This window comes from Bacidia gigantensis (genome assembly GCF_019456465.1).
Source record: "Bacidia gigantensis strain McMullin 20006 chromosome Unknown contig_295, whole genome shotgun sequence".
NCBI classification, from domain to species: Eukaryota; Fungi; Ascomycota; class Lecanoromycetes; order Lecanorales; family Ramalinaceae; genus Bacidia; species Bacidia gigantensis.
This window is the reverse complement of record NW_025408608.1, coordinates 104,067-126,573: the sequence shown is the minus strand read 5'-3', so window position 1 is coordinate 126,573 and position 22,507 is coordinate 104,067. Positions and strand designations below refer to the sequence as shown.

Genomic DNA, 22,507 nt, shown 5'->3' with positions numbered 1-22,507 from the left:
TGATAAGCGACGAAAAACATGGCGGAGGTGTTTATGGCATTTTGGGATAAAGGTTCTCTGGATTGGGAACTTATGGTTTTGTGAACGTGGCTGATGAGCATGATATGCGGAAAATCTGTCATGCAAGCCCGGCTAACCCACAGGAATAGTGTGTATATTGTATATAGCAACGCCAAAATAATCATGTCAATTGATGATTGCCGAGTTCACTTGCCTTCGCCTTCCTAAAGCAGATAAGCGCTATTCTAGGCTAGCTGCATGGGCTTTCCGCTGCGGTTCTCCACTGCCCTGACTCGGACATGCATCACACTGAACCTTCACGAGTCATATGCACCCGATAGACCCCATCTGCCGTGAGTAAGGGCAGCGGCGAGACCAATGGACGCGCCGCATGCGTTCATAGGTCAAACAAACAATCTGTACCCACCAGCCCCCCCACTGATACCTCCTTCTCCCACCCAACCCACCAATGGGTCTGTCCCACCAACCTCGACTGTCACCAAGCGACGGCGGATCTCTGGAGCCACATCAAGAGGTGTATCTAATCTCACACCTGAGCAGCTTCAGAAAAAACGAGCAAATGACCGCGAAGCACAGCGTGCCATCCGGGAGAGAACGAGGAATCAGATCGAGACTTTGGAAAAGCGAATCCAAGAGCTGACATCTCAGGACCCTTTCGTGGACCTACAGGATGTCGTGCGGGAGAAAGAGCTTGTCGCTGCGGAGAACGAGGAGCTGAAGAGGAAGTTGAGTTCCATTGCCAACCTGGCTCAGCAGAGCTTTCCGATCGCAAATGTCCTCAATCGTAAGGCACCGCATCGTCGTCGATTGATGTCATCTGCTGAAACGTCACAGAGCCAGCGGAGGTCACTCTACCTCCATTTTCCACAACCGCAACGGCTCCCCTCACCATTCCCTCTCCAGCTACTGTATTCAATGAACCTATTTCAGTCCGAAGCTCCGCATCTACAGGGTCGAATTACAGTGCATCACCTTCGACAACGAAGCACACCCCCCCAATCCCGCAGCCTAACTTTCTACCTGGCATGTTACCTCAGCTCAATGCTTTTGGCCTGCGCAATCGGCCAATCGACGATAAGATGGGAATTGACGCTGTGATGTCAAGGAGCAGACACAATAGTCGAGAACATCAAATGCAGCAACGAGCACGGTCTGGGTCAGTCACTGCAGAAGTACTGCCTCAAGACCCACTCGCTGTGAGAACGGTCGGCTTGGATGCAAGGGGAGTCGCATTACCTCCATACGCCATGCCACCCCGCAATACCGTAACCTCATGTCCTCTGGATACGCTTTTCCTCGACTTCCTCAGCGACAACCGAAGACAGGCAATGAGCGGTATCCCCATTGCAGAATTAGCTGGGCCTCCCAATCCAAGCTTCATTTCTCTCATTGAGCCGAATCCTAGATCCACGGCGCATCCTCTGTCCAGGGTATTCACGGATATGCTCCACACGTTCCCTTCTATCGACACCAGGCCCGAGCAGGTCGCAATTCTGTAGGTGATCACACGTTTGCGCCTTGAGACTAGCGCTAACCGCCCTTCCCTAAACAGACATGTCATGTTCCTCTTCATGCGCTGGCAAGTGCACCCTACACAAGAAAACTACGACAGACTACCTGAATGGTACACTCCACGACCCTCTGCCCTCTTCATCGAGCATCCAATGTGGGTTGACTATCTACCATGGCCACACATGCGGGAACGCATGATATCCGGCGGCGTTCACCAAAACACGCCCTTTGACGAATTCTTCATCCCCTACACCACCACCGTCTCCCTGAACTGGCCCTTCTCTCCGGATGATATTCTGCTTCGCCACTCAGATCCTGCAACTGAAACGACTGTGTTGTCGCTGAATCCGCGCTTCGAAGAGCATTTGTATAATCTGAGTAATTGGAGTCTTGGGCCTGCGTTCGCTAAGGCGCATCCAAGACTGGCTGATACGGCGAGGATTGCTGACTCAAGGAGGCCGAATTGAATAGGGTTTGCATATTGAGTTCTTCCCGGCGGTCTAATGTCTTTAAATTGGGCTGCAGCGTGCAAGGGCTGTTTATAGGGTGCCTTTCTGGAGTTGGAAGGCGGACAAGTTGTCTGGAATTTGATGGCATGGAGCAAAGCGTGTGTCTTCGTTTTGGATAGTCATTCTGGGGGTCACACTTGCAGCATATGCTCTAGGTTTTTTTGCCAACCGTGCACTTGACATGGGCTTTTCCTCGCGCTGGACTAAACTGGCTTTTTGGATATAGAGATCCACGGGTTTACGGTGCGGAAATGTATCTATTTTATTTTGTATATATCACTCGGAGGTACTCTGAACTTATCATCCACCTCTCTTTCAACGACCAGGGGTCCGCCGCCGCAGTAGAGATGAGTGCATTGGTACACCTTACTCGTCTCACCCTTTTTCCAGGGAATCTACAGAAGAGGCAGGTCTAGCCGAGATAAAAACTCGAGTCTATTGCTCTTGTTGTCAAAAGATTCTGACTTTGTGAGCAATAATAGTACATGTCATGACAATGAGGGGGTTTGGGAGATGGGGGGGAAGTTGAAGTTCCCCATATCGCGTAGTGAATACGCCACGGGCATTCATTCACTATAAGATGAAGAGGACTAGCGTGAAGAGCCCACGGTAACCATACCATTTATGTGTAGCCAAGCCAGTATGAAAGATAAAACGAACAATATGAGACTGCAGAGCCTTACCGTCTAAGCAGCGAGGCTCGGATTTGCCCGCGACATAAGGTAAGGTGGAGGGACTGGTGGGGATATGGACTGAGCGGGCGGGTGGATATATTTTGGTAAACCAGATCTTAACTGACGGGAGGGAGGCGTTGGAAAGCTGGCTGGTGGCTGGTGGCTGGTGGGTTTTGCTTATGTGATCTTTAAGATGATGCGGCATGGGTGAAGGGGGGTTTGTCGCTGCAATGAGAAGCTGAAGATACATGTGGGGTTAGGGGGGGGAGGGTCCCCCAGAAAGCTGAACCGACGAAATCTGTCAATCTAATCGCCATGTCGAGGGTGCATGTAGATAGCGCTTCCTAGATTCACATGCGCACGCGGCACTATCGAGAGCTCTGCTTGGTTGCTAAGATTCGTATGCGTTCTTGGGCTGCGAGGTTTGTGAACCGTTGTAAACGGTGTCGACGTGTACGGCTGGTTGGAGACTAGTCTTGTCGTTGTGCTGCTTTAGAGCTCGATCTGTAAAGATGTCGAGTCTATAGAGAGCATTGTTGGCTGTTTGGTTCTTTGTAGACGTTCAAGGCTCTGGATGCTTGCTTCACCGTTCGAATGAAGATAGTCATTCACACATGGATGAGAGGCGGTTTTGGGTATGAAGAAGGCGATCAAGCGCTGTCGCTCGGTCTGATCATTCAGCATTGGTGAGCCACCTAGGAGGAATGAACAGGCTTCATTAAAACGGGCTTGCAAAACGATTTCCAGGCCTTTGTCGTCTACCTTACTCGGCATCGTTCTTCTCATGGATATGACCCAGAATTGTCGAGAAATGTTTTCAAACCCCGTTAATATCTGTCAGATCGATTCTGAAGTCGACCAAATTCAGGGTTCTCCAGTGGAACTTCGGCTGCATAGGTATTTCCGGCAGCTACAAATAGTCTCTGAGGGCTCACAGCACTTCCCAATCCACCTTTCGAGATAAAGGCTCGACGTAGTCGCCAGTCGCCTCTGTGTAATAGTCGCCGATCTTAGCGAGAGTCTTCGGTGGGTCCTCATCATCAAAGACTCGCATCAAAATGACTCCGCGACTCCAACCTTTCAAATTGTATTGCAAGCACAGGGCAAATTTAGGCACGCCCGAGAAACAGCTTTGCATCCATTGCTTCATGTCTGTCTGGGGTGCGATATCCATTTGAGTTTGATCCTCCGCTGAGGGTCCAGTGATTGTTGCGACAATGCTATTTCCTGAGCTGGAACCGTCATCTTCTTCCGTGGATGCGACGACAGCGGCCTCGGGCATGACTACTATTCCTTCGTCGTCAAGCTGCCAGGTGAACGTACTAGGATGATCAATGACATTGGCAGCGCTCATCTGTGTGATGACTTTCGACCCATCGCGGAGATTGTCAAATGGCAGGAGAGTACCCGCCACTATGACATCGACTTCTCCTGTCTCATTGAGTTTGAAGATGTCCCAGAAGCAACAGTTGCCATAGTAGGAGGTGAAGAAGTTGGTCCCGAGCACATTCCGAATCTCTCGCAGAAAGTCAATCGGGTACTGGGCAAAAACGAGATTGCTTTCCCTCTCACTCCGGCTGGTCTGTTTGAACCAAGACGTTGCACCGAGTACTGACATGATGCCTTCAGCTCGTCCTTCAGAACATTGGCGACGAGAAGCCATGTTCAAAGCTGTCAGGGGGCTGTATTCAAGAAGGGAGTCGAATCGGGTGTGGTGAATCAAGGCTGTGATTTCGTTGGCGGTGGGTATCGTGTCTTCCATATTTTCAATCGAAGCATTCCTTTTCTCGAAATCGACTAATGCTAGTATGGAGTCCAACGTGACAGCTGGCGCCTTTGGGTGATTACATATCCTCAATATCTCCCATTGACGATTACAAAATATCATCTCGGGTCTGAGAAATGATTCTTGAAGGGTCCATAAAGATGTAAACCAGCCGCTGGGCTTTTGTCCTGTCCCAGTAGTGGAACTTGCATGCTCAAAAGATTCAAATAGTTCAGTCGAAAAATCCGGGCTTTCTTGTAATTCTTTCAGGGTTGCTTCGACATCGTATAGCGTCGGAGCACTGACTTGAAGGTACTGAAGAGCAAGCCACTGGAGACCCAATTGTATTCCACTCCAGTCGTCAATGTCATTGAGCCAAATCGTTGCTCTTGTGGCTCCACCAAAGATAGCTGCCTGTCTCGCAATTTCGATGTCTGCAAGCTCTGACCCATCTTGTGGAATGCAAAGAAGATCAAACCATAGATATGTAGTCGGCAGAAATTCTGACTGACGGGTTTTCATGAAGTTTGGTAGATTCTCTACATTAAACTTAGTATTTCGAGGGACTTTCCAGGAAACACCTGGGATATTGGCTCCCTCGTCTTGGATTCGCCAGCGACCCCATGTATGGCTCACGACAGTATATGCCGGTCTATTTTCTAATTCATCGACACGAACAGTCTTCTGCTCGTTGATGTCCCAGAGAAAATAAGGCAATCCCCTTTTGGAGTCTTCTGGTAGCCAGGGGCAGGCCTCGATAATGGCCCCTTTCGGTTGGCTGACATCCTCTGCGTCCAACACTTTATCTGTGGTATGATTGTGAATGATCGCAGGAGTTGAAGTGGAAAGATCTCGCAGCATGAGGACAGAATTTGCCAGACGCTGACAAGCTGCAATCAATGAGGCTTGGTGACGTCGCAATTGAATCGGAGCAGCGGTGCTTTGTCCGTAAAAGTAGAATTCATATAGTAGAAGATTGAAAAGCCTTTCATGATATGCAGAAATGCCAAGATCAAGCGCCTGAGGGATTCTCTCATCCCTCTCATCGCTATTCGCATGTCGCTCGAGGACCTCTTCTGTCCGTATCATAATTGACCGGTCTTGCCATTCGCCTTCCCACCATTCCAGTAGTAGATGCAACGAGTTCAGCTGGGAGATTGACAGTGTGGATGGGAAAGTCGAATCCTCGACTCGCATCTCTTTCCTTACAGCGTCCCAATTTGACATGCCCCGTTCCCAGCCAGTACCTTCCGCGTGCCTTTCTCTATGGTGCTCCAACGTCCCTCCTAAGGGACCTTTTTGCCAGGAATCACCTGACATCTTCGCAACTCACATATGTTTGACTTTGTTGTCTGTGAGAAGAAAATAATCAATCCGAGGTATTTCGTCCGGACATTATCGGACTTAAATACAACAGTCGATTTCTTTGACGACGTTGATAGAAGTGGACCTTGGCTCCTTCTTCGATGAGAATTTATTACTCTAGGCAACCAGTGGGGGATTGTCAACATGCGGAACTCAAATATCGTCCGGTTCCTCTTACAAGAGCACTCTGTTTATAGATCCATCTCTATTGATTCAATTTGCATCTACTTCAGATAGTACATTTAACGCTCTATCATGTCTGACCCAGACGCCACAACTCCGCGTGTCTTCCTCATCTGTCACGGTAATTATCTCAGGTTCTACCTAAATCCCATTCACGTATTCATGCGTACAATTAAATAACACGTTCACCTTCAGGTGAGACCGAAGATACCAAAAACGGCCTCTTCCCAGGGGGAACCGACCCTGAACTCACCCCAGCAGGGGAAAGCCAAGTGGTGGCCACCCGTATCAAGCTCGTTGGCCCTGGCAAGCTGATCGATCCAGCAAACGTCGCTCAGGCATGGATTAGCCCGCGGAAACGAGCCAGGCGTACCTTTGAGCTCCTCTTCGCAGACGGTCGTCATGGCAATGATCTGAGAATTCCATTCAAGGCTACCCTAACAGAATATATCGCAGAGTGGGACTTTGGCAGAATTGCACTTTTCGGTAAGAGGCAGATTCGTGAATTGCAGAACCAGGTCTGGGACATCGATTGGGACGACGGGGCTGATTTGCGCGAGGGCGAGTACGATCTGCCCCACTCGTGCCCTGTTTAATGTGAAGTTTGATTTTGATTGATATTTGTAATTTTTCAGAACATCGCAAGAGGTTACTGACAGGCTGGACAACATCATCGATCAGATTCACAGGATTCACGCTCGCCATATGTGGGGCGGGAGGCATAATGTTGTAATCGTATGCTGGCTCTAGCAGTGATGGTATCGATTTGACGTGGCATGCAGGTCGCACACAGCTTGATTTTGCGGGCTTTTATCAGACGATGGTTGCGGCAGCCTTACGATATTGCGTCGAAGCTGTTGATGTCGCCAGGCGCGATTGGAACTCTTGGGCAAGTTCACACCATCTTATTTCAAGAGCACCAAATTTTGACGTCGGTCACTAGCTATCGTGAACATGATGTGACCAAACCAGCAATCTTTGTTGGTATGGCGTTACCCTCCTAATACTAGGAACAGAATAACAATGGCTAAAGACTTGTCAACGTTTGATGAATTGAGTCATGTGACGAGCTCATTAAGCATTATATTATCTGCCACGTCATTTAAGACCACTCAATGGCCCACATTAGGGTCTACAGAAGCCGAAATCGAGGTCCAATGTCTGCTTCACTCCACTTCCTCATGTCTTTTATCTTCCTCTGTACGGCTTGTTCCCTTGAATGTCAATCTGCCTCGTATCAATCATGGCAATGTCTCATGGCTTCATTCATTCCCCACTACATAAATAGCCGCACAGAGCCGTAGCTGAGGGCTGATCATCAGTCATTGGCTATGTGGTGAGTCCTGCCTATCAAGTGTCTGTCCACTCGTTGCCTTCACCACGGAGCGTTGAGGGCTGCACAATCGGACCACTGTGATGCCTTCGATCGTCGGTCTGTTCAGATGTCCGTGAATCCTCTATCTGCTGATTTGTTCTAGGCTCATCACTGTAATTGTACTCCAGCCGCCTCTTCGGGCCGGTATCAGCACGATCGTTCTCTTCGTCATTCTCAGCATCTCCTTCAATTGACCCGTGTCCGATAATGGCATTGTGATGAAGGAAGTTAAATTCGCGATTGGTCAGGAGCAACGCCATCTGCAACAGAAGGTCAGTGCCCTGTTTGTCCCTAGCAAGTTCACTCGCAATGCACTGACCTGCACTAAGAATGCTACAACAGCTACCAAAAGCATCAAACCAGCTGCCACCCTCATGTCTCTCAACCACGGCTCAAAGCAGCTCTCGTCTCTGCCAAACGTTGCATGACATGCATTCGTCGATCGATCACGATTGGGGAATGGCCAAGCCATGTCTTGGAGAGAGTTGAAGCCGCAACAGTTGTGGCGATCTTGAATCCTACGGATGGTGCTTGCATCTTTGAGGCGCCACCAACTCTCCCATCTATTCCTCAACTGGCAGTGCAGTACATCCAGTGGAGCCATGCGCGTGAGTGCTAGGGACGCAATAGCAGTGTCGTAAATGATGAGAAAGATATACAAAGCTACGATAATCAATGTTGAATTGAGCTTGGGGGTCATCCTGTTGCGGCTGCGTGTGAATAGTTGAACGCCAAGTGGTCCCATGCCAGTAAGGATAGGGAGAAGTAAAGCTGCGACACCGACTCCATTTGAGCCAGGTAGACTCATGTTTTGGACGACATGTAAGGCTATCCTGCTTGACTTAGTCAGTAGCCTACACCACATGTCGATGACTGACCCTGCTGGGATTAGCAACCCCACTAGCACCTAGGGAGAATCAGCTTGACGGTAGCAATGAAAATGTCCGAGCAACTCGCCAGCGGTAAAAAAATAGTCAACGTATGTCTCAACGACTTCATTCTGCGCTCACTATTGCGATCTCGCTCCGAATGATGGATGAAAAGATGTCTGCCTGATTTTTTGTCAAACTTGAGGGACAGAAGAGGTGTGGAGGGGTCTTGTACAATCACCACCTCCTATTCGCCATCAAGCTGTAGTCTCCCGCTAGTGGGAATGAAGTGAAGGAAATCTTTGCCTACTTTTCAATCAGTTGCCTGACACTCTGCCCGTTCACATTCTCAAGGATGGATTTGTAGCTGCCATCACAACGGAGCACATGGTTATGAATAGGATTTTACTGCAACTGGCCGAAAGCTATGGCTGAGTCGAAAGATCAAAGATGAGCCATAATCTCTTGCTTTTTCATAAGGCTGACGTCGCTCCTGAGAAATACTCAGGCGCTGCCTCACTTTCCAAACCCTCCTATTCACATAATCAGATCTTCTCGCGGCCTCAACATTTCAACACGAGCATGTGCCCTCGGCAGTGACATTCGCTCATGTAGCGAATGTCATTGCGCATCTGCCGACCAGTGCTAAACGGTCCAGACTGAACGATGATCGATTTGTACAAAAGTTTGTGACGTTGGGAAGACTGGCACTACACGCCATCACCGTCCGATGATGATGACGAAGGTATATACCTTGGAGTGTTATGCCTCTCATGGCGGGGCATCTGAGTTCTTACTCTTTCGACGAGTTTTTAATCGTCATGAGCATCGACAACGTCATAATCACCGGTCATTTTACACACTAGGTGGATATGATGCTTTTGCGCGCTGCTCTTACGGATGAGAGATAGAAGGATATGCTGTGCGAGGATCCAGTCGCCCGGTCTCTCGCGCAAGCTGCTAGCCTTGCTCTACAAGTGAGGTTCAGTTGTCCACAGCTACCAGCAACTAGCCCCATGAACCATGGCATCCGCCGAGCATAAATACATATGTGAGTGTCCTCTTCTACGAATGATGGCTTAGCTCATTGGTGTTTTTGCTGCCACAGTTCGCTTTGGCGAGAGAGCTATGTTGAACCATTATGATCAGCCTCCATCGCCTGAGGCTCCAGTGAAGAAGAGCAGCGAACCCATCATCTCTACCTCCTCAACGTTAGCTTCAGAACCGAGCAGCGACAGCGAGTCGGACCTTTCATACGATACCGCAAAGTCTAAGCCCACCTCAATGACATCGGTCAGCCCCATGACAGAAATGAACCTCCGAGGTGGCCGTTGCTGGAACAACCTGGATGATGCGTTGTCCAAAATACTACTTGACTGGCAGAGGGAGAGGCTACCTTGGCTGAAGAGTTTTGACATGAAACAACATTCCTACTTTGTGTCTATCTCGGGAAAGAAGATTCTTGTTCCCCGTTTTCCTGAGAACCCATATTGCGAGCACATGAGATGCTCTTTGGTTCCCCCCTCTACAACGAAAAATACGGACGACGAGTGTTGGGGCTGTCAAGATAGATAGTAAGTAGCTGAAACACAATGGCTCTGCATTACTTAGAAGCTGATTGTTTACAGTCTAGACACAAAGCTGTTGATACGGTTCAAGTGCTGTACCTGCGGCAACTTGTACTGCGCGCCATGTCAAGATCATATACTGAGAAGGCGTCAATGGAACCTGTGGCGGGCTAGATTCAGCTTGCCCCCACAAATTGACAATGATGGAGAGCAAGGTGAATATCGATGTGATCAAACGCCTGTACCCTATCGCGGTCAAGCCAAACCACGACCCCGAATCAACTCTCCTTCACTGACGGAGCAATCTTCCTCTGCACATATCAGGAGTCCAACCTCGCCTTATATTATGTTCGAAAACAAAGAGTACTGTTATCTAGCCAAGCTTTATGGTAAAAAGATACTGGTACCGAAGATCGCAAGGGATACTTCATGCCCTCACGAAGATATGTATAAGCTATTCCAGTCCAACGTCGACACCTCATTGGGGATAGTCAATAGTACGGCGCCTTGCTGGGGCTGCAGTGACAAATAGTAGGACAGCTCATGACCAAATTTCAGCAGTACAGGCTAACGACTTTGCAGTGAAAATACCAAGCAACTCCAGCGATTCATATGCGTTCGATGTCGGGAAATTTACTGCATTTACTGTCTTGACCATGTGCAACTTGAGAGAATCAAAAGAAGGGTTTGCCAACTTAACGGACCAGGGGCCGTGATCAAGGAAGAAGATGGTGAGAAGGGAGAATACGCATGCCGGCAGGACCTGATCCCACTTCGAGACTGTGCAATACCTCGTGTTGGGAAGATTTCACCCTTTTGACAGAAAAACATATCAAATTTCACCCTAGGATCTGAATTCGAAAGAAAAGTTGGCGTTACGGCCCTCAGCAGTCGGCCAAATCAGGTTCATTTGGCTGCTGCTTCATGAAATCACGGGCTCTCGATCACGAGAATCCAATCGCAAGACTCCATCGATCATATTGCCTCCAGCCATCTGGCCAGCCATCTGAATCTCAGCGCTTCGCAACGAATTGAAACATTATTGTGGTAGAGACCCGTACACTTCAAACCTTGCTTTCAAACACTTCATCAACAGCGACCAATGCCGGCCAGTTGTGGAAGAGACGGAGGAGAGCCGAAGTATACAAAGAATTTGAATGGTAAGAAGGGTACACGCGGGCTTCATGGGGCATTAGAAGAAAGAAACAAGCTAACAATGTGATTAGTGAGCCAACGACGCCTAAACGATCATGATGACTGCAAAGCTCGTCGCCTCACTTGAAAGCTATATATCATCTATCATCAATAGCTGTAACGATTGCACCAGCAAAACGAGGACTAAGTACTTCTTTCCACAGTGTCTTTGCCCTCCTCCTATCTGTGTTCTCTATGCAACATCTCTAATCTCCGCCCACTTAGTCTCTCAACATTCCATCTCCAATCCACAGATGCAGCAAGTATCCTCCACATTCCGACCATTGCAAAAATGTGTCAACGTCGTCCATACTTGTTCGCACGCTTCACTACCACATCAAGTCTCCAACCCCCAAACCCCAAGCTCCTCCTGGATCAGTACCTCTCCAACATCTGCTCCTGCGGGACAGACCATCCAGCATCTTCCCAAACCCCTGACCTCATCCCCACCCATCCCCACCCATCCCCACACATATCCAGCACATCCCTAATGTGCACCCGACCACAAACACCCTCACAAGCCCACCCGAAAATCTTGCTCAGCCGCGCACTTTACTCCTCCCCTCCCCTCCCCTCCCCTCCCTTCCTCTCCTTCCCCCTCGCCTCTCAACTGCTCCTTCCTCTCTTCAACCCACCCCCCGCAACGCACACCCACAAAACCCCTCCCCCCCCTCCCCCTGTCATCCCCCCAATCTCGCCCATCATGGCCCACCAAAAACCCAGCAAGTAAGCAAGCAAGTATAAACCGACACCTAGCTCACTCGCCTCGAAAAAACCTACGGCTGCATGGTGGAGGCGAGGGGATGGAGTCGTGAAGGTGGAGCGGGCTTTGAGAGGGTTGGGGCGTGGTTGGGGCGTGGTTGAGTTTGAGGCGGGAAGAGGGGGAGGGGAAGGGGGGGAGATAAGGGAACGGGCGAAAGCGGAGTAAGAGGACGAGGTGATGGAAAGGGGAAAAGGGGGGGGGGAAGCGAGGATGGTGCGAAGAAGATGAATTGGCTGACTATTATTAGCGGGTGTAATTAAATGTGGGATCTGTGCCCTCCACCACCGTCTCTATATGAAATGAGAGACCGGGGGGGGGCCCGGGGGAGAGTCCACTCAATCAAACACCAGTCCCAACGCTACCCATCTCCTCCTTCTCTTGAACGCCCACCCCACCCCACCCCATCGGCAGCGTGACTTCCTCCAGACTTTCCCCCACATCCTCCCCTTCTTCCACCACACCCAGTACCCAACGCAAATCCCATCCCCGCCCACCGCCCACCTCCCACCTCACCGCAGCTCTTCCCTTCCACATCCTCCGCACCAGGACAATCAAAGGCATATGTATATATATGAATCCTAGGAAGAAACGAGGACTGCAGGGTTCATATCGCGACCTCGCCAAAATCCCGCATCATTACCGCCATCTCGGCTTTCTTCGCTGCTTCGGCTATGATGCAGTATTGGCCCCCGCTCCCATCCCCGCCCCCGGACCTGGGCCCTGCTGTTGTGGTTTCCCGTGCATCATTGTCGGCTGGGCGGCGTGTTGCTGGGGGTGGGGGTGGGGTTTCAGATGCGTGCTCGACGAGGAGGAGGAGGAGGAGGGTGTGTAGTAGGGTTGTGTGTGGCTGGCTGCTGAGGGGGAGGGATGGGGTGCTGACCAGGATGAGGAGGAAGAGGAGGAAGAAGAGGAGGAGGAGGAGGAGGTGGTGGTGGTGGTGGTGTGGTTTGTTGGGTTTTGGGTTGACATTATAAGGGGGGCGTGGTGGTAGAGTGGTGGTGGTGGTGAGGGTGGGTTTGTAGATGGTTGTAAGAGGGAGGACGAGGTCCGTGACGCGTCTGAAGATTTGGATGGATTATTCGTCTTATTTGTCACGGTGGGAGAGGGGAAGAGCTCTGGTGGCGGCCGGTGGCGGAAGTGCAGGTCGCGCTCTTTGTTGGTGGCTGGATGTGGGATTGGATGATAGTGGTATTCCTGGTGAATGCTTTGATAGAATACAGCTTACTGGCAGCAGTCAGCAGAGAATGAAGCTGAAATATTTGGTGCAGTGAGCAGTCTGAAGAGTAAGAGATTGTTCGAGCGGTGAAAAGCAGAGGAGCTCTTTACTCGAGGTCGAGGTCATAAAAAGGGCGCCAGAGCAGATCCGGGGAAAGTGGCTCAAAAGAGGGCCCTAAGCTAGGGCCGTGCAGCCGAGGGCCTTTGTGGGGTAAGGGAAAAGGGTAACAGGCCCAGATGGGGCACGATTGAAGATCGACAGGCAGAAATCCTCCATCTTGAATAATGTTCAATCCCGTATGACAATGCAATGTCTATGCAATTGGTCGTATGTACATGTGAAGGATGCGCTGGCTGGAATGGGGGCCTCCCAGCCGAGGAGTGGATGGAAAGGGCTCGCCAACGTCGTCCTTCTTGGTTCATATTAAGCGTAGACCATACAACAATCGGGAGGATCAGGATCAATAGAGGCACGCGACTCATCATGTCATATCATCTGCACGTAATTACCTGGGGAAAAGTTAGCAACGCTTTCTTTGATTCGCCGGTATGCTGTCTTACCGGGAAATTGCCCTGATCTACCGTTCACCGTCCCTGTCCACCATTCGTTCTCGGTCGCGCCCTTTTCCGTCACCTCGATCACATCTCCAGTCGTGAAGCTCAAGTCTGTTGCTGCTTGTGCTTCATAGTCGTACAGTGCTTGCGCTCGATTGGCCGCAGCTGGAGCGCCACTTAACCTCGATGGCTTCGGTTTTGGAGGCGGAGGTGCTGCTCCTTTCGCTTTGGCCGCTGCTCCCCAAGAGCTACCAGTGCTGTGAGATCGCGCAACTGTCGTCTCTCCATTCACTTTTGGAGACAAGGTGTATGGTGGTGGCGATTTTTCATCCGTGTCCATCGTGGACCGCCGACTTGGTGCGTCTAGTGATTGTCGATCTTCAATCGCAAGTCTGCCTTTTCCTGCCGCGTCGGTTGATTTGCGGTCTTCGATGGCAAGTCTACCTCCGTATTTGGGGGCCTTCTTCTGCCCTGTGGTCTTGAAGCGGACAATTGACAGTGCCTCTGTCTGCTCTTGTACCTCACCTCGCTGACTTTCGAAGGCGTCCTCAATATCTTTAGTCAGGTCGAAGTATCCGATGTCAATGTTTTGCATCTTCTCATGTAGCGTGTAGAATACGTTGAGCTGCATGTAGTAGAATGATTGAAATAAGGGCCGGATGAACTCTCTCTCCAACGCGAACAGCTTCGGGAGCTCATCTTTCAGCAAATCGTTGAAGTACTCAAATTCTTGCGTAGCCTGCTCAACCTCACTCTCGGCTTTGTAGAGCGCTTTCTCATCTTTCAGAGTCTTGTCCTTCTTGTCTTGGATCTTCTTCAATGTAGTCCTGTGCCGATCGAAGTCTAGCTGCTTGTGGTGCCGCTTCAGATTCGACTTTTGTACAACCTTGATCACTTGTAGCAGCTCATCGGCCGGCCCGATGACTCGCCCTTGTATCATTTCTAACTCGGGCGCTAGAGTCGCCTGCAATTCCCGTACGATGGCTTCATACTCCTCGCAAGCTCGGATGCCCTCTGGATTGCCCTCGGGTTTAATGCTGTCTGGGTCTGACACTCGGCCAGATATAGGCTTGTATATTTCGGCAACAGCCTTTGAGAATTCGATCTGATGGTTGAGCATGCCATTGATGGCGTCAAAGTATTTCTTGGACTCATCATGTAGCTTTTTAGTCTCTTTCTCTAGCTCTTGAAAACGCCTCTCAGCGTCTATGAATACGGCGTCCTTGGTGACTTCGCCAATGTTGAATCTTTGTTTGAATGTTTGAGGCGCCTAGATCCGGTCAGTAGAGGTTGAGGGAAGGAGACCGCGCTCTAGATATTACTAACCCGAATCGTGGCCTTCGAGACACCTTTCAAGCTCATCCTCGCGGAGTAATGTAAGGAATGACCTCAGAAATGGATATAGGGAGGAGCCCTTTAGAGGCGAGAAGGTAGTACGGAAAGGATGTCAACCCGAGATTGGATGCCTGATAGGCCGATGAGGAGGGTGCAGTGGCTGAGCTCTTGGGCGTTGTCAGCGCTGGAGAGGTGATGCTAGCACGAGTGGACAATCATGATTCCCGAGCCGCGGGGCCTTTTGTTGCACTGTGAATTGCGAAGGGATGCCTCTTCCTTGTGAATACCAATGGCTTCAGAGGAGGTGATCGGAAAGTCGGCTCTGAACGTGAAATGCCTCCGCTGACGCATCCATCCGCGCTAGCAAGTTCTAGCGCAAATCTTCTTTTCTCCCGGTCTACAGACATGATGATGCGTCATCCCGACTCTACATCCTACTTTCAAAACAACCACCAAGGATGTCGCAACCAGTGTCGAAGGGCGTTCGGCAAGCCTCGCGACTGATACCTCATAGTTGTTCTTGTCCTCGCTCCATTATTCGCCCGTGTCCTCGCTCAGTGGGAACCACCGCAAAACGAAATTATGTCGCCCCCTCACACCCTTCAAAAGCTCAAGTCAACGTCGAGACTACAATGCAGGCAGATCAAAGAGCGTTCATCCAGCAAACTGGGCAATTGCCATCAGATATCAAGTTACCTGGTTCTCAGCTGTCCTCCGACATCGCCATGTCGCCCGCCGCCTCCGTCTTAAAACAAGCCACGGTGATGGATGAAGGAACTCGGCCTATCTATCTCGACATGCAAGCCACAACGCCTACCGACCCACGGGTACTAGATGCTATGCTTCCGTTCTTCACAGGCCTCTACGGCAACCCTCACTCACGGACACACGCTTACGGTTGGGAGAGCGAGAAAGCGGTAGAGCAGGCACGAGAACACATCGCAAATCTAATCGGCGCAGACCCAAAGGAGATCATCTTCACGAGTGGTGCAACGGAAAGCAACAACATGAGCCTAAAAGGCGTGGCAAGGTTCTTCGGGCGAAGCGGGAAAAAGAAGCACATCATCACCACGCAGACGGAACACAAATGCGTACTAGACAGCGCACGACATTTGCAAGACGAAGGGTTCGAAGTTACATATTTGCCTGTGCAGGGAAATGGCATCGTGGACCTGCAAGAGCTTGAGAGGACAGTCAGGCCGGATACTGCGCTCGTGAGCATCATGACGGTAAATAACGAGATTGGAGTGATTCAGCCTATGAAGGAGATTGGAGAGATCTGTCGGCGAAAGAAGACGTTCTTCCATACGGATGCCGCACAGGCGGTGGGGAAAATACCAATCAAGGTAGACGAATGGAATGTGGATTTGATGAGTATCAGCAGTCACAAGATTTATGGGCCGAAAGGCATTGGGGCTTGCTACGTGAGGAGGCGGCCAAGAGTAAGACTCGATCCGATCATCAGTGGCGGAGGGCAGGAGCGGGGTTTGAGGAGCGGGACATTGGCCCCGCCTTTGGTGGTAGGGTTTGGGGAAGCGTGCCGGATCGCTAAGGAAGAAATGCCCGTAGGTTCTGCATATTTGGAAATCACATGTCTCACTCGCTAACACCTGAAATCTAGTATGACTCCGCTCGCATTCGCCACCTCTCAGATCGCCTCCTGCAAGGTCTCCTGTCCCTCGAACATACCTCCCAAAACGGAGACCCAGAGCGTTTCTACCCAGGCTGCGTGAATGTCTCCTTCGCTTATGTGGAAGGCGAGTCTCTTCTTATGGCACTGAAAGACATCGCGCTATCCTCTGGCAGCGCATGTACTTCGGCGTCGTTGGAGCCTAGTTATGTGCTGCGAGCACTTGGAAATAGTGACGAGAGTGCTCACAGCAGTATACGATTCGGCATTGGAAGATTCACGACTGAGGGAGAGGTTGACTACGTGCTCAAAGCGGTGAAGGAGAGGGTCACGTTCTTGCGGGAGTTGAGCCCGTTGTGGGAGCTGGTGCAAGAGGGGGTCGCGTTGGATAGCATCGAGTGGAGCCAGCACTGATCTTCACTGTGCGAATGGCATAGATATGATTCGATGAGTGGCGTCTACTTTCGTGTTGTACATATTTAAAGAGTCCATGACCCCCGCTATGGCTCCAGGATTATCATCATCCTGTTGGCACGAGACTGATTTCTCATTGCGGTAATTCCTTCAACAATATTGGCCTGAAGGGGCAATATCCCGCCCGAAATGGGTGCTGGATATAGGGCTGAGAACCCTATTCTGTGCCCCGCCAGATCTCCATCTCGCGCATATGCACGACATTGACGGCGCCTTCGACGGCGTGAACTCCTTCCCAAGCTCCAATGGCTTCCTGAACGGTCAATGTCGGTGACGCTGTGGCACTATTGACTTGCGCATCCACCAAAATGTCTCACGTGCGTGGAAATCATGGTAGCTCTCAACTGGGCAATTTCGGTGAGGGCCCCGATAAATCAAGCATTCATTCGCCGAACTTCGGACAACTCCAACAAAGTCTACCAACCTACTGTCCTGCACGTGTCTGGGTCGACACTGAACGACGATCGTCCAACAACACTTCGAAGAGAAAAGGATACAGGCGAAGTAGTGAACAGCTCGAAGCGAACACGTCTGAACGCCATCCGGAAGCCACCCCCCAGCCGATTCTCCGTCATCGATTCAATGGATGAATAATCCCGCCAGCATCCTCAATATCAACTGGAAGGACCATTCCTGCCTGCAATGTTGATCCCTCATTGTGATTGTCTCATCTAGTCTTGATTCACGAGATCGCAGGCTTGTCCTGGACGCTCTCAACTGTCTCGCGTCGCCCCGATCCGGCATCTCCGTCGCCACAAAGGTACATTTCTTCGATCAGTTGCAGCCCCTTCTATCGCCACGCAATCCACAGGATTTTATCTTCAGTCTTCCGTCGATCATATACCATCGAGACCAGGGTGATGCTTCCGCCACTCCCCAGTCTAGACGCCTATGACATTTCTCCTCACAATGGCTTCTTGCCTGAGGAGCCACCCCTCGAAGTCTTGCCAGATCCATACTATACAAAATGGGAAGCGGTGGTGAAACACCTACAGGCTTTGGTGCTGAGCAAGAGACTAAGGGAGGTCGTCCAAGATCTACCGGTCATCACAACCTCAAGGCTACGACGGCCAGCAGAATGGCGAAGAGCATACTCTCTGCTGTCTTTGATGACTCATGCATACATATGGGGAGGAGACAGACCCGAAGAGGTACTTATTCACAGCCTAGCACATGATGAGAAAGAAGCTGACATCTTGCAGATAGTCCCTCCCTCGATCTCCATCCCCTTCACTCAAGTCTGTGCCTACCTTGAGCTCCCCACAGTCGCTACCTACTCAGGACTCTGCCTATGGAATTGGAAGACCATATTTGATGACGAGCCAATCGACTCCCTTGATAATCTTTCCACTCTCTCTACAATCACCGGGTCACTAGACGAGTCGTGGTTCTACCTCATCTCGGTAGCAATCGAAGCAAGAGGAGGCCCAACAATACCGTTGATGTTACGCGCCATCGCAGCTGCTGAAGATGACGACATTCAAATTGTGACTGAATGCCTCCACGTCTTTGCCGAGCGCCTGGACGAGCTCGGCTCACTCCTAATACGAATGTATGAGAACTGCGACCCACACGTCTTCTACCACCGCATCCGACCCTTCCTCGCCGGGAGCAAAAACATGGCTGATGCCGGTCTACCTCGTGGGGTCCTCTTCGATACCGACACCGGCCGAGACAAATACGTCCAATACGGCGGTGGCTCCAACGCGCAGAGCTCCCTGTTCCAATTCTTCGACATCGTCCTCGGCATCGAGCACGCACCGACCGGCTCCTCCCTCAAACCAAACGACCCAAACGACCCATCACAGGCACCTCCTCCGCGCCACAACTTCATCCACGAAATGCGCTCCTACATGCCCGGCCCGCACCGGCGCTTCCTCTCCCACATCTCGTCCGTTGCCAACATCCGCCCCTTCATCGCCACCCACAAATCCAACAAACCCCTCACCATCGCGTACGACGCCTGCCTCGCCATGCTCCGCTCCCTCCGCGACAAACACATGCAGATGGTATCTCGGTACATCATCGTAAAATCCCACGAGAGCCGCAACCAGAACCAACGCTCACTCTCGCCTCGCGCCGCCCCATCTACCCAGCCCGCACCTATGAACCTCGCAAGCGCGAACGTAAAGCAGATCGATGGGAAAGAGGGGCCAGATGCAGCGAGGAAAAAGTTGAGGGGAACAGGGGGAACGGCGCTGATTCCGTTCTTGAAACAGGCGAGGGACGAGACGGGCGAGCCGGCTGTGGATGATTGGTTTAGGAGGACGATGACAAGTCGGCAGGACAAGGGACGGGGACGGGAGAATGAAGGAATTGCGAAAGGGAGTGGGAAGGAAAAGGGTAAGGGGTTTGCGAATCTAGGCAGCGCACACGAGCGGGCTGATGGCGAGGTGGAGATTGTAGGCCTCAGCGCGGTCTGGAGGGTTGATGATGAGGGAGGTGGGGGGATTTGTCATTGGTGAGGGATGAGGGGATAAGGGAAGGGGGAGGTTCCTTTGTATATTTCTTCGGTGGTATTGTGTGTTATGAAAAGTGAAATCGAGGGGTGGTGTGCGTTGCGGACTGGCCTTTTGGACTGTGCTATCACTATCACTATCACTATTGGTCTTGGTATCTAACATCTTGGTTTTGCAAGCTTCACCTAACAAAAGATGTCGAACAGCTAAAAGTGATAATAATGGATGTACACCTCGCCTTACCTTACCTTTCCTCATCTCAATTTGCTCTAGCTTACCTTACCCATTTGCTGCCGCGCTACCACCCACTACTGCTCATAATCATGTCTTGAGTTGTGTTGTGTTGTGGCGTTTATGTCATGCATTCCCCTTCTATCAAGCCTTATCTATCCTTCTCTGAAGTAGAGGGAAGAGGGAAGAGGAGCGAGGAGTAGAAGATGGGGTAAGAGGAGTAGAGGAAGGAGAAGGGTGGGTAGAGGTGGGAAGGAGTGGGGAGGAGTGGGAAGAAGTGGGGAGGAGTGGGAAGAAGTGGGGTGGGGAGGAGTGGGGAGGAGTGTATGTATAGGCGGATGGACGGGGTTGAGATGGCTTTACTTTATTTGCTTGATATAAGGAGGGAGGAGGGAAGGTGGAAGGGGGAGGGGGGGGGGGAAGGGGTTGGAGGGGATTGGATGTGCAATTATCATTCATTATTGTACTATCGGGCGGTTTTGCTATCTATGTATGTAAGTGCGCAGGAAGTAGACTTTTCTCCTCCCCCTCCCCTCTCTTTTCTCCAGATGTGCGGAACCTGGGCCAATGCCCGTTTGCAGCACCATCATTATCTGCCGGAACGAGGAGTCCACCTAAAACTTCACCCCCTTCAAAAACTTCAACGCCTCTTCAGCGATGACACCAACCTTCGTCTCCAGCGCGAAATGTCCCGCATCCAACAACTCGACCTTCGCATGCGGCAAGTCCTTCTTAAACGCCTCCGCGCCTGGATAGATAAAACACGGATCATTCTTCCCCCAAATCGCCAGCAGCGGCACCTGGCTCTCCCTCAGATACTTCTGCCATGCCGGATACAGCGCCTTATTCGTCCGATAATCATACAAGATATCCAGCTGCCGATCCTGATTCTCCTTGCCCTGGATATTCTGCTCGAAATCGTACGTCCACGCGGCCGGGTTTATGAGTTTGAGGTCCGAGGCGGGCACGCCGACTTCGTATTGGTAGCGGCAGGATTCGAGCGTGAAGAAGTTGTTGCGGAGGTATTCGCGCTCGGGCAGGGCGTTGGAGGAGTTCCAGAGGGCTTCGACGGGGGTCCAGAAGGGGTGGCCGAAGCCGGAGTCGTAGGCGTTGCCGTTTTGGGAGATTATGGCTTTTACCGGGGAGGAGGTGGGGGAGGCGGTGGCGAGGCGGAAGCCCACGGGTGCGCCGTAGTCGAAGATGTAGACGGCGTAGGAGGTGATTTTCAGGGCTTCGAGGAAGGAGCCAGTTACTTTGGTGAGATTCTCGAAGGTGTAGACGAAGTCTGCGGGGACGGTTGTGAGGCCGTAGCTGGGTAGGTCTGGGGCGAGAATGTGGTAGGAGGCAGCCAGAAGCGGGATTAGGTTGCGGAATTGGTTTGATGAAGAGGGCAGGCCGTGGAGTAAGAGGAGAGTGGGATTATGCGGAGAGCCAGCTTCGATATAAGAGACATTGATGCCGCTGGAGAGGGCGAGGGTGTTGTAGGTAGATACTTGAGACATGTTCCTTCGAAAGATGATTGCTTTAATGTGGGATTTTGGATAACCTGAAGGAAAGGCTGGCTAGGTTGGTACTTTTTGAACTCTTGTCTGAATAGATTGAGACTGTCTTGCTGCGTTGCGGGCTTCTCGCTAAGATATGTTGCTCGTCTTTGGACGACCAAAGAGGCTTTTGTACCATCAGGGCGGAACGCCACCGGATCGCTTGCAAGGGTTAGATAATCAACCCACAGGGGTAGAATTGGTAGCTTTATTAATCACCGCAGGTGGCTTTCCTTGAACATCTCTGATGAATTGTTGTTTATTGACGGCTTATTGGTCATTGCAGGATTGATTCCTCAACATGGCGGGTATTTGCACGAAGTTGCTTTTATGTGCAATACGCTAGTATAGATAGGGTTGGACGAGGCTGCTTCCGGGCATGAGTCAGCCTTGGCCGGGCTTCGTAAGAGCTTGACATACTGTTGACGTGCTCTTTACGTGCTTTTGACGTCGTGTATTCAGCTAAAACACCAGAGATCGTCCGCTAGGGATTTGCCGATGAACTCGTCAAAGCGGTGACGGTAGCTTTTCGTTCGGGTCTAGACCAACGGAAGATTTTTGCTATGAGCAGCAAGCCAGCTCTCCAGTCGACGAAGATATCCTTTGTTTAAAATAAGATAGCTTTCGTTTGTTGGTTCGGCAAATCCTGTAAGCGCACGCATCTTCTGAGCGGTGGCCTGATCTGGGATGTTAGAGGTCACTTCGTTGGTCGAAAACCCAATACGAGACCTCTTTCCTTGGACAAAGCGTAGCGCAAGATCAAGTTCGGCACGTTGTGAAGGGGGAAATGTTCTTTCGCACCATTCTCTATCGAGGTTCACACCATCCAAAAGACTCTCAGCCGCCATAGCTGCCGTGGCACTCTTAATTTCTAAGTACAGAGAACATTGGCCTTTGAAGAATGGTGTCAAGCGTGGAAAAGGTAATGTAGCGATTTCCTCAGCTTCGAAACAATCGAATATTCCATGGCTATATTCTCTAGTGGTGGCGATGTTCTTGGGATAGAATGATGTTCTACTGAGCGGTTCCAAATGACAATAGTGATCAGAGAAAATCACGACACACAGATTTCGCTCTGCAAGGATTCGGAAGCGAGGAAAACCTTGCTTGTAATCTGTGTAAAGATTGAGGTTTTGTTCGTCTTCTTTCACAAACATACGGCACTTGGATTCGAGAATGTCTCTTGCGCCTCGAAGGCGTTTCGCTGGGACACAAAGCTCTAGATCCTAGGGATGTAGCCGTCAGTATCTGGTCATCATCCAGGTGCCC

At 50.9% G+C, this 22,507-nt stretch overlaps 8 protein-coding genes across 8 annotated transcripts; 4 read left to right on the top strand and 4 right to left on the bottom strand.

The window, feature by feature from the left end:
* Positions 1–378: 378 nt before the first annotated feature.
* Positions 379–1,520, top strand: KY384_008094 (uncharacterized protein; the record flags this gene model as incomplete). Its single annotated transcript, XM_044816583.1, has 2 exons — positions 379–805; positions 856–1,520. 2 exons carry the CDS (start codon positions 379–381, stop codon positions 1,518–1,520), a joined length of 1,092 nt encoding a protein of 363 aa, XP_044665948.1.
* Positions 1,521–3,647: 2,127 nt separating this feature from the next.
* On the bottom strand, positions 3,648–5,801 carry KY384_008093 (uncharacterized protein; the record flags this gene model as incomplete). Its single annotated transcript, XM_044816582.1, has 1 exon — positions 3,648–5,801. The coding sequence occupies one exon, from the start codon at positions 5,799–5,801 to the stop codon at positions 3,648–3,650; it is 2,154 nt and encodes a 717-aa protein (XP_044665947.1).
* Positions 5,802–6,101: 300 nt separating this feature from the next.
* On the top strand, positions 6,102–6,625 carry KY384_008092 (uncharacterized protein; the record flags this gene model as incomplete). The annotated part of the gene is made up of 2 exons (XM_044816581.1): positions 6,102–6,150; positions 6,225–6,625. 2 exons carry the CDS (start codon positions 6,102–6,104, stop codon positions 6,623–6,625), a joined length of 450 nt encoding a protein of 149 aa, XP_044665946.1.
* A 754-nt stretch (positions 6,626–7,379) lies between these two features.
* Positions 7,380–7,780, bottom strand: KY384_008091 (uncharacterized protein; the record flags this gene model as incomplete). The annotated part of the gene is made up of 2 exons (XM_044816580.1): positions 7,380–7,664; positions 7,724–7,780. The coding sequence occupies 2 exons, from the start codon at positions 7,778–7,780 to the stop codon at positions 7,380–7,382; spliced, it is 342 nt and encodes a 113-aa protein (XP_044665945.1).
* Positions 7,781–13,500: 5,720 nt separating this feature from the next.
* Positions 13,501–14,930, bottom strand: KY384_008090 (uncharacterized protein; the record flags this gene model as incomplete). The annotated part of the gene is made up of 2 exons (XM_044816579.1): positions 13,501–14,838; positions 14,895–14,930. The coding sequence occupies 2 exons, from the start codon at positions 14,928–14,930 to the stop codon at positions 13,501–13,503; spliced, it is 1,374 nt and encodes a 457-aa protein (XP_044665944.1).
* Positions 14,931–15,361: 431 nt separating this feature from the next.
* On the top strand, positions 15,362–16,947 carry KY384_008089 (uncharacterized protein; the record flags this gene model as incomplete). Its single annotated transcript, XM_044816578.1, has 2 exons — positions 15,362–16,468; positions 16,525–16,947. The coding sequence occupies 2 exons, from the start codon at positions 15,362–15,364 to the stop codon at positions 16,945–16,947; spliced, it is 1,530 nt and encodes a 509-aa protein (XP_044665943.1).
* Positions 16,948–17,867: 920 nt separating this feature from the next.
* KY384_008088 (uncharacterized protein) lies at positions 17,868–19,472 on the top strand (the record flags this gene model as incomplete). The annotated part of the gene is made up of 1 exon (XM_044816577.1): positions 17,868–19,472. The coding sequence occupies one exon, from the start codon at positions 17,868–17,870 to the stop codon at positions 19,470–19,472; it is 1,605 nt and encodes a 534-aa protein (XP_044665942.1).
* Positions 19,473–20,311: 839 nt separating this feature from the next.
* On the bottom strand, positions 20,312–21,199 carry KY384_008087 (uncharacterized protein; the record flags this gene model as incomplete). The annotated part of the gene is made up of 1 exon (XM_044816576.1): positions 20,312–21,199. One exon carries the CDS (start codon positions 21,197–21,199, stop codon positions 20,312–20,314), a length of 888 nt encoding a protein of 295 aa, XP_044665941.1.
* Between the last annotated feature and the right edge of the window lie 1,308 nt (positions 21,200–22,507).